Source organism: Manis pentadactyla, chromosome X, assembly GCF_030020395.1.
Source record: "Manis pentadactyla isolate mManPen7 chromosome X, mManPen7.hap1, whole genome shotgun sequence".
NCBI lineage: Eukaryota > Metazoa > Chordata > Mammalia > Pholidota > Manidae > Manis > Manis pentadactyla.
In genome coordinates this window covers 66,127,994-66,137,214 of record NC_080038.1, presented here as the reverse complement: position 1 = coordinate 66,137,214, position 9,221 = coordinate 66,127,994, and the positions used below count along the sequence as shown (strand labels likewise).

Here is a 9,221-nt window from a genome sequence, read left to right as displayed (position 1 = left end):
ATATGCAAACAGTACACTGGACCAACAGTCAGAACTCCAGACAACTCTGCTCATTGCAGTCCAAGTTGTGGGTTTGTAACCTGCAGATTGCAGCTCATTGGGCCGCACTGCATTGACATGACCTAATGTAGGTAAAATTGAGCAGGTTAAAGGTGATGGCAAGGAGAACCTATAGACTAGTAGTACACTATCCTTGTGCTCATGTTAAGTCTGACCGCCATTGAACTATAGCAGCAAATGGAATGAAAGGACAGAAATGGGGAAGAATTTACTCTGTATGTTGGAGATCTGTCTTTCTAATGACTCCACTAAGATGACCTGTATTGTTCTGGTCTGATTTCATTCTTTGGGCAAGATTTGAAATAGACACTGCAGGCTGGAAGTTCTAAGATAAGATCATTGATGCCAGACAAGTATGATCAAGAGACAAAAATGGTCTTTTTTATTTATAATTTTTATTAGCCAGTGACAATGGATTCAGAATCATCTCCTGCTTATTTTTAAACAACTGTCTTCATTATGAAAATGTTGCTAGCTGTTGAATTCAACACCTGAAAGGGTAGCTAGAAATGGATAAATTTCTTACCTTTTTCCCATTCCCCAAAGACAGTATAAAAGAACACACCCAGCATCAAATAACAAACACAAGTACACCTACACAAATGTGCCTCCTGGCAGAACTATTTTTTGTAGTTTGTTCACAAGAAAGTTTCTGAAATTGTGACTAGAGTTGCAAGGGCCTCTGATTTTAGCTTTTAATTATATAGCTTATCACCAAGCTTCCTGAATGACTGACATATAGTTCAGCACATAACAAGAATTTTCTGGGGACGATTTCTAACAGTAAGTGACTCCTGACTTATCTTCAACTGCGCATCCACTTGTTCTAAGTATTGCCTTACAAGGAATTACATCCTGTCCCAACTCCTCTGCTATTGTCTTAGAGACCAAAAAGACAAAGCTAAAGGAAGGACACTTTCCATTTCTCTTTGCCTTTCTTTCATTCAGATACTATGACCTGTTGTATCTCAATAGGCTGAAATCCATGGACAGCAGAAGAGGTGGTGAAAAAAGTGTTAGGTAGTTCCCCAGGGCTGATGGAGCCAGAGTCACTTTGCACTGAGCTTCCACTGTTCTCAAACTGGGAGATTTTCTTTTTGATCATTTTTCTCTCCTTTGCTCTGCGATTCTGAAACCAGATTTTCACCTGAAACACAAAATGCTTTGGATTTAATGAGGCAACATACTGAATTCAATTTTCTAAGTTACTGCTGATATTGTTCAGGGACTTAAAGCATTTACAAAGCGTTTTCACATACATCACTTCATTTGAGCCTCACGATGATGTTGTAAGGTACGCTCATTTAACAGGCTAAAAAAATGCTGAGATTAAGAGAGGGAAAGTATCTTGTATGAGACTAAACTGAGATCATGTCCAGGGCTGCTGATTCTGAATGCAGCACTCTTTGTATTACACCTCACCCACTATCTCTGTTGCACAGGTAGAAATAAATAATAATAGAATGACAGATGCTGAGGTGTAGTGATAAAGAGGGAGGGATTTAAATAACAAAGGTGATTACGATCTGTCATTAAAAGAAACTTCCTAATAGTAAGGTTAGAGAAACAGAACTGGGTGAACAAGTTGATGAACTATTTAATCTCTTGCTGTGATAGTGATTTGCCTTCATACATGGTTGAAATACAAGCTGCATGGGATAAGGCAATACATTAATAGGCTTTACAATTCTAGAATTCTATGATTCTAGGGTTACTCCTAGACTTAAGTGAAAAAATATCAGGTAGCTATGTAAAGTCAAAGATCAGGTGAATGGAAACCAATGATCCTTGCCATGATTTAATCTTCATTGAATACCCAGTCAGCTTAATTTCAGGCAGGCATTGTAGTACTCTGCAGACGATAGAAAATTAAATTTTGCTGCCCAGAGTAATAATAAAAACTTGGTTCACTTAGCAACATTGATGTTCACTTTCTGCTGTAATTTGACTGATAGGAACCAGATAATTGCCGTAATTGCCAATCTCCACTTCACACATTGGTTGTGATTACTTGAGGGAACCAGATCAAGGTTTGACTTGACTGATCAATCCTACAGGAGTTTTTAATCCGCCTGTGCCTCCTATGTACCCACCCCTTTGCTTCCACACTACACAGTGCCCACCATATTCAATTATTAATAAACCCACCAGCCAATGAAACTAAAGTAGGAGGTCTAGTAGGATGAATGTGGGCTTCAGGAGAGCTTGGAAAATACCTTGGTCTTCTGTTTACCTTCCATTCTTACTTACAGACTTCCCTAAAACCTCAGCCTATTGAGATGACTGTATGAGACATATTGGATGAACTTCTGGTGTACCTGTCTTTCAGAAAGGCCCAAGTTGACTGCCAGCTCTGATTTTCTTCGAATTGTGATGTATCTATTGCAGTGGAATTCCTTCTCCAGCTCCAATCTTTGATGATCTGTGTAAACCACACGATACTTCTCTTTTGTCCTGGTTTTCCCTATTAGGGGAGAAAGCAGTACATTCAGATAGTATTTTGCTTATTTGGAGATTGTTTTGGATGAAGGAATCATAGCCACAGTTCCCATCCTCATCTATTACTTTCAAATATGAAACAAGTACATTTTTTGAACCAAATATTCCATAAGTCTATTTGTCCATTAAATACTTTGTTATCCGTGGCTATTACACACACACACACACACACACACACACACACACACACACATGTATATATATCCAACTCACCTATCACACCACCAGTGACCTCCTGTAACACCAAAGTTTATTTTATTTTATTTTATTTAACATCAAATTATTTTAAAACAAACACTTAACCCATCATTTTCATTTCTTCCTCACTCACATAGTAGCAACATCCATTACACATGCACTTCCCTTTATATTTTATGCAGTTCATTCATACTGTTTCATATTGAACCTCTCACCTACCCTTTCAAATTATGCAGAACATGTCTTTTCCCCACTTACATATAAGGAATCTGAGGCTTAGTGTAAGTAAATGGCCTTGTGCTAGTAACCTGAGAAGTGGGGGACCCAAACACATACCTTTGACTCCCAGTCCCGTGTGCTGTCATTCCCAGTTTAAACATATTGGGAAGTATAAGAATGGCCCAACTGTGGCAAACTACCTGTGATCCTAACATTTTTAGTTATATGTATTCTAGTTGTATATACATTTCAGAAAGAATTTCATTTGGATAGTAATTTAAAAAGAAAACATTTATTGTCACTTAGATTCAGTTCCAGGATAGCTCAATTATTGGAAAAGAATAGTGTAGTTTTTTTCATGGGATCTTAAACCAATTTTTATTCCAAAGTAGATAATGAATGGGGGAAGGATGAGGTATTGACTTAGAAGAATAAAATAAGTATTCTAGTGTCCTTTGAAAGGATATACAAACATTTGCTTTGTGTTACAACATTTAACTAATTTTTCATGCTCTCCTTCAAATAGAGTTTTATTCCTCTTTCAAATTTTCCAAAGGTGATTTGGAAGTTTCCCCTTCTTTTCAATTTTTCCAACCCCCTCTAGGATCTACCTCCTTTTCCCTATGGCTTTTGGCAAGCTCCTTCTGATCTTCCTTGGTTGTTTTTGATGTAAGGTTTTGGGGAGCGATCTGTAGGACAAAGGTTTCTTTAAAGTAGTTCCCTAAACTCCATTGAGGTGTTAAGATGCAGCACAAGCTTAACAAAGGAGCTACATAGCATAAGATCCCATCCTGAACCCTCTTTACATTCAGGAACACCAGCCAATTGGCCTGGAATTTACAAGTCCTAAACAAATGTCAGACACCCTTTCATCTCCAAGAAAGAAAAAAAAAGTTGGGAGGGGGGTACGTGAATGTAGAAACAAATTTTAGATGCGAGGTATAGTTTAGGATTAAACTATATAGCTGAGTAACTCATAGACTAACAAACTAACAAAACATTCCACCTTGAAAATGGAAAATGATGAGCCCCAGTCAGTTAACCTATCTCAAAGGCCCAAACTTTGAGCTGGTTTTATGAACCCAAACAGAAACCCAGGAAACCAGGAGTCTGCATTTGGTATGTTAACAAAGGCCGAATATAATATTTGAGGTCACAATGAAAACTCGGAGGTTTAGTTTATTTCCAGAACCTCAAATCTTAGGGTCAGAATATATCTTTAAGAAATGTTTCCTAAAACCCTTCCTAATCCCAAAGTGGCTGAGCGTTTGGATTCTAACTTGAGGCAGAAGTTAAAATTCAACTAGTGTGTGTCTGTGTTTTCCGCTGTTTGGTAATCAGTAAATATAACCAGACTTCAAGAACTCTGGAAGGATGCAGTCCTTCCCCTCCCCCGTTGGTCATAAATTCCCCTCTTGCAGTTTCTTCTGAGGACAATAAAGTCAAGACCAGGCCTCTTTATTTGCCATGAAAATCCTCACCCTTTCCGGCAATATAACCCCTGAAGAAAGGAGGGATGAGGGAGAGCCCGGCTGCATATCAAAGCCATAAGAAGTGTTAAAAACGGTCTGTTGCCCCAATCTGACAGATAAGACCTTAAACCTCAAGAAGATGTAGCTTAGGGGAAAATATTGACTACACAGTTTACAAAGAGAAATGAATTCCCATTTCCTGGTGCTCCTCTTGTGTCCTTCCCCCTAAGCTATTTTCTCTCCATCCCAACCCGCACTCCAGTCTCATTGCCTCTCTCCCTTAAATGATGATATTCGATTAAATGGAATTTGGACATTTTCTAATAGAGCATAATGTCCATATTCACACACCAAAACACCAACAAAGCACTAACAACACTGGCTTTTATTGTTGAAACTGTTCTCTTTTCCTAGAGACTACAACATTTCTGAGGGTGAGGAATTTTCTTCTCTGGTGCTATTCTGGACTAATTTAGCACAGTAACAAAGATGAACATGTATTAAAAGGCTGCTTCTATTCTTCCATAGTGGGTATTTCATTGCCTTACCTCACCACTCCGCAGCCCCCTCATCCCCCAGCTAAGACTCAGACAAACCTCTGTAGTTCAGGACAGATGGACTCCTTCTCATTACCCAGGAGGTAGTTTTCCCATAGAGTCTGTAAGCCAATGTTATCATATATGATGACTTTTATCACTCTAAGTGTTCTCATTTGAGAGACTGGCTGTGAAAGTGTTGTTAGGTAGAAAAGCACTCTCCAAACCTAGGGGTTATGAAAATGACGACAGTAAGGGTAAAGATGGAAACCAATTTCCTTCTATGGGGAGTACAGTGCAGTTGACCTCATCATGATGCCTTTCCATTTTATGGTAATCCTTTGCTGCTTTTAGTTAAAGATTGCATCCAAATTCATTTATAAAAATTATCCGATGAAATGATCAAAGCTAAGAAGACAATGATAAGCTTCAAGAATTATTAAGCAACTCATTTTTTTGAAGTGTCCTAATTGAATAAAACCTTCTAAGTATAAATTTCTGTGTTTTGTCCAGTGGCTTAATCAGAATTACTCAAAGTCACTTCTTTCCCTCTTTCCCACCTCTAACAATAAAGCCTCTCTCCAATATTGCTTAGGTTACCACCTTGCCAATACTCTTCCAGGGCTACAACTTTGGTTAAAGAAAAGATGAAAAAAATAATTCTCAGCTGTAATGCACTGACAATGTTTAAAATATGAAAATACTTAACTTTTCACAACTTTCCTGTTAGGTTCCCTTTCATATAATCTTTAAGTTGAATATCTCACTTGATGTGTATTGGAACAGACCATTTAGGGAATGAAATGGAAATAAAAATCTTTTTAATCAATTCACCTAGGGGACAGTCATTTCCTCCATATGTCGGTCCCCTTTCTCTCATTAGAAAATCAAATGCGATAATAATCACTATGAAATGTTTTCTGATAGTCATCTAATATGTGTATTTTTCTTCCTTTATTTAAAACATTCTTCAGTAACGGAAAAAGCTTAATCAGGGAGAGGTTACTTCAATGTTGTAGTTCATCTATTTTCTTCTCAGACATAAGCCAAATGTTGTCCCACAATACTACAGAGTGAAGAAAATTTAGGAGGCTCTGACTCATTCATTCAATTAATAAATAAATATTTGTCTAATACTCATTATGAACTAAGCATACAAATGGATGCATTTTCATTTGCAGTGGTCCAGTGAGGTGATCAGCTTAACTTTTTTGTGGCGTTCATAACCTGAGATCCATGGAAGGGCTTCAGTGGGTTTATGAATCTCCCACAATTTTTATTTTTTAAGGGCATGTCTTGTGTGTGTGTGTGTGTGTGTGTGTGTGTGTGTGTGTGTATGTGCATGTAGGTGGATTTTTGTCCATTTTTCCTGGGTAGAGGGTCCATCCTTTTCATCATATTCTTAAGTTGTTGCTAAAATATGTACCTTGGGCTACAAGAATATAGCAAAGATGTAATTTTAATTTATAAGACATTAAAATGAAACAAAGACTGAATTTAATAAAACCTCATCTATAGGATAGGCCACCAGGAGTCAAAGGTTTCCAAAATCACTCATTTTAAATTTCTCATAGAAGTTGGAGAGAAAAATTTTGTGAAAGTGGCACTGTACAGCCAGGTTTGAAGCCCCAGCTAATGATGAGGATGCTACAAACTAAGGAGACCCTTTCTAAACTTCTCCTGGCATGGGGATTATCCAAGAAAGAGACTCTGGTTCATAAAGCAACTGCAGATAGAAGACATTTAAGCAGAGAAACCTGTCATATTTTTTTCTTATAAACAAAAATTCATGACTCAGGAAAATTTCTTTTATCTTGTCTATCCCCCACCCTCCCCACTCCCGCACTATTATTTTCTCTTCTGAACAACATACTAGTGATTTTCCTCTTCTAAAGTGTTTCAAAACATAATCCTGGACTGTGAGCAGTGACTTTTCCGGCTATTGTATCTTTTGCTTATAGTTAGGGTTTAGTGAATTGATGTTAATTACAACCTGAAGATTAGATGTAATAACAGCCCTGGGAGTGCCAATCTCATATTCTAGTTCTATTGAGCCAGCTGACTCACCCATATTTCAAAAAAAAAAAAGAAAAATGCAGTTTTACTTCCAAAAGCTTTAAAGCCAAGTATCTAAACTCCATTTTAAATCTGGGATTGCTACCCTAGTAATGTCCTAATCAACTGGAACTGCCTCCTGGTTAAGAGTCCTGCTGGTAAAAACTGGTCCCTTCCCACGCTGCTTCCTTTGATTTTTGGAGGCGAGAAAAAGTGTGGAACTCTGAAAGAAACATAATCATTGTGGACAAACGCTATTGAAATGTCATTTCCTCCCCAGAGGGATGAAAGTGATAGAGTTGAATTTTACTAATTTTCTCTAATGACAGGGAGCGACGGATTGGAATAATAAGAATGTGATAAAAGAACAACTACAGCTGAAAACAAACATCTCCCCGCCTCCCCCAGTCTAAGATTAAAGCGGAGTGCCCACTTCTCCCGCCCTGGCTCCCAGTAGTCGCCCACTGGCTTGCTGGTATGAGCGTGGGTGAGCATTAGGCTGAGATCCCCGGGCCTTTCCGCGCCGTCACAGACCTGCATCTAGCCACTGCGCCTCGGGACGCCTGCTTGCGCAGTCATAAGGGCTTTAACCACTTAACTAGTGCTGGGGCTGATACTTCTAAGAGCTCAGCGGATTTTAGGGCTGAATAGATTATAATGTCCCAGGGGCGTGCTGTAGCCTTCTCACCTGCCTGAACCCTTCCATTGGAGGAAAGGACATTGGAAGAAGGCAAAGGGTTCTAGTCCAGCTGGCTTATGCCAGCTTGAGTGAAGGAAGCTGGAGCTTCCTTGAGAGGCCAGGTGATGAGGCCACTTTGCCACTGGGGCTAACCTGGAAGGGTCCGTTGCCAGCCAACCACCGTGAACTTAAATAGAGCATCACAAGTTTTTTGGGGAAGCCGACCCGCCCAGATGGGGAAAAGGTTTGAAATCAAATGGCAAGCGGCTGTGACTGAGTGAGCATCGGGACACTTGTATCTATCTTCTTGACTCATTCACTCATCTGTCTTTCCCATACATCTATTTTCCCAACCGCAGGGTTGGATCCTGATCCTTGTAGTTCAACATGCCCATTGTACACAGCTGGCTCCTTCGACTGATCCAGTGAATGGTGAAAATCACCCCTAGAGTGGATTTAATTCCCTACGCCACACTCTGCGAGCTTTGAGCAGAGGCACATTCGAGGGAGGCCACTAATGGGCGGGGACCCTGGCAGTCAGCCACGCAGTCTCTTCAGCTAAGCTGTCCCCGGGAGAGGCCTTGAGAAGTAGGAGGGCGGGTGGGCCAAGAAAAGTAGAGAAGTGAAAGAAGGAAAGGTGTGAGGGCATTGGAATCGATTACTCACCCGTCACCTGCACTGTCTTGCGCATCCATGCATAGGGGCTGTGGCGGCTTCTGCTGGGCGAACTGGCTTCAGCTGCGCCGGCGTCTATGGGGAACAGTGACCCGCCGGCTGGGGCTGGCAGGCTGCCACCGCTGCTTCCACCGCCCGCGGGACCCAGGTTACTGTATTCCGGTGAGCCAAAAGCGGTAGGGCTCGAAGTCACGTCGTTCATGGGCACCGCGCCCATTGTACTGGAAGGCCCAGGGTACACACTCCAGTCTTCCCGAGGGGCACTGTAGTGTGAGCCCCAGGCCCCCAGCGATGGCCCGTGAAGATCCATGCTGGGCATATGGGGATACCCCATGTAGTGAGTGTAGGCGGGGGCCACTGAGAAGTTGGAGGCTGGGGGATTCCCACCGTCCCCAGAGCTGCCAGTCCCAGCGGTGCCGCCTCCCATGGGGCTCCTTAGAGTGCCCGGGTACATGCCCGGATCTTTTTCCAAAAGGCAGCTTCTGTACATGGTGGCTTGGGTATGAGGAAGGTGCTCCCTAAGCCATTCTGAAGTCCCTGCAACACCCCAATCCGACTTTGAGAAGCAGCCGGGAATCAGTCACTCTAGAGTTGTACTGCACGCTCTCCCGTGCCCCTCAGACTACATCCAGCGTTTCCTACCCTGACGGTTTCCAGGTGACTGGTAGCCCGGTATAGAGGGGCCACCAATGGCTGGGCTGACGTCAAGGAGCTTCAGGCTTTTACATAACATTTGCATTCAAATGAAGGGCCATTTCACTTTCACAGGGACTTGTTCACTCTACGCTCCCTCTACCAGAGCTCCCGGGTCTGTCTGTCTCATCTTTC

The 9,221-nt window shown here is 41.3% G+C and overlaps 1 protein-coding gene across 1 annotated transcript; it reads right to left on the bottom strand.

The window, feature by feature from the left end:
- Positions 1–1,000: 1,000 nt before the first annotated feature.
- On the bottom strand, positions 1,001–8,883 carry CDX4 (caudal type homeobox 4). The gene is made up of 3 exons (XM_036923939.2): positions 8,385–8,883; positions 2,379–2,524; positions 1,001–1,207 (listed from the first exon to the last, which is right to left on the bottom strand). The coding sequence occupies exons 1-3, from the start codon at positions 8,881–8,883 to the stop codon at positions 1,001–1,003; spliced, it is 852 nt and encodes a 283-aa protein (XP_036779834.2).
- Between the last annotated feature and the right edge of the window lie 338 nt (positions 8,884–9,221).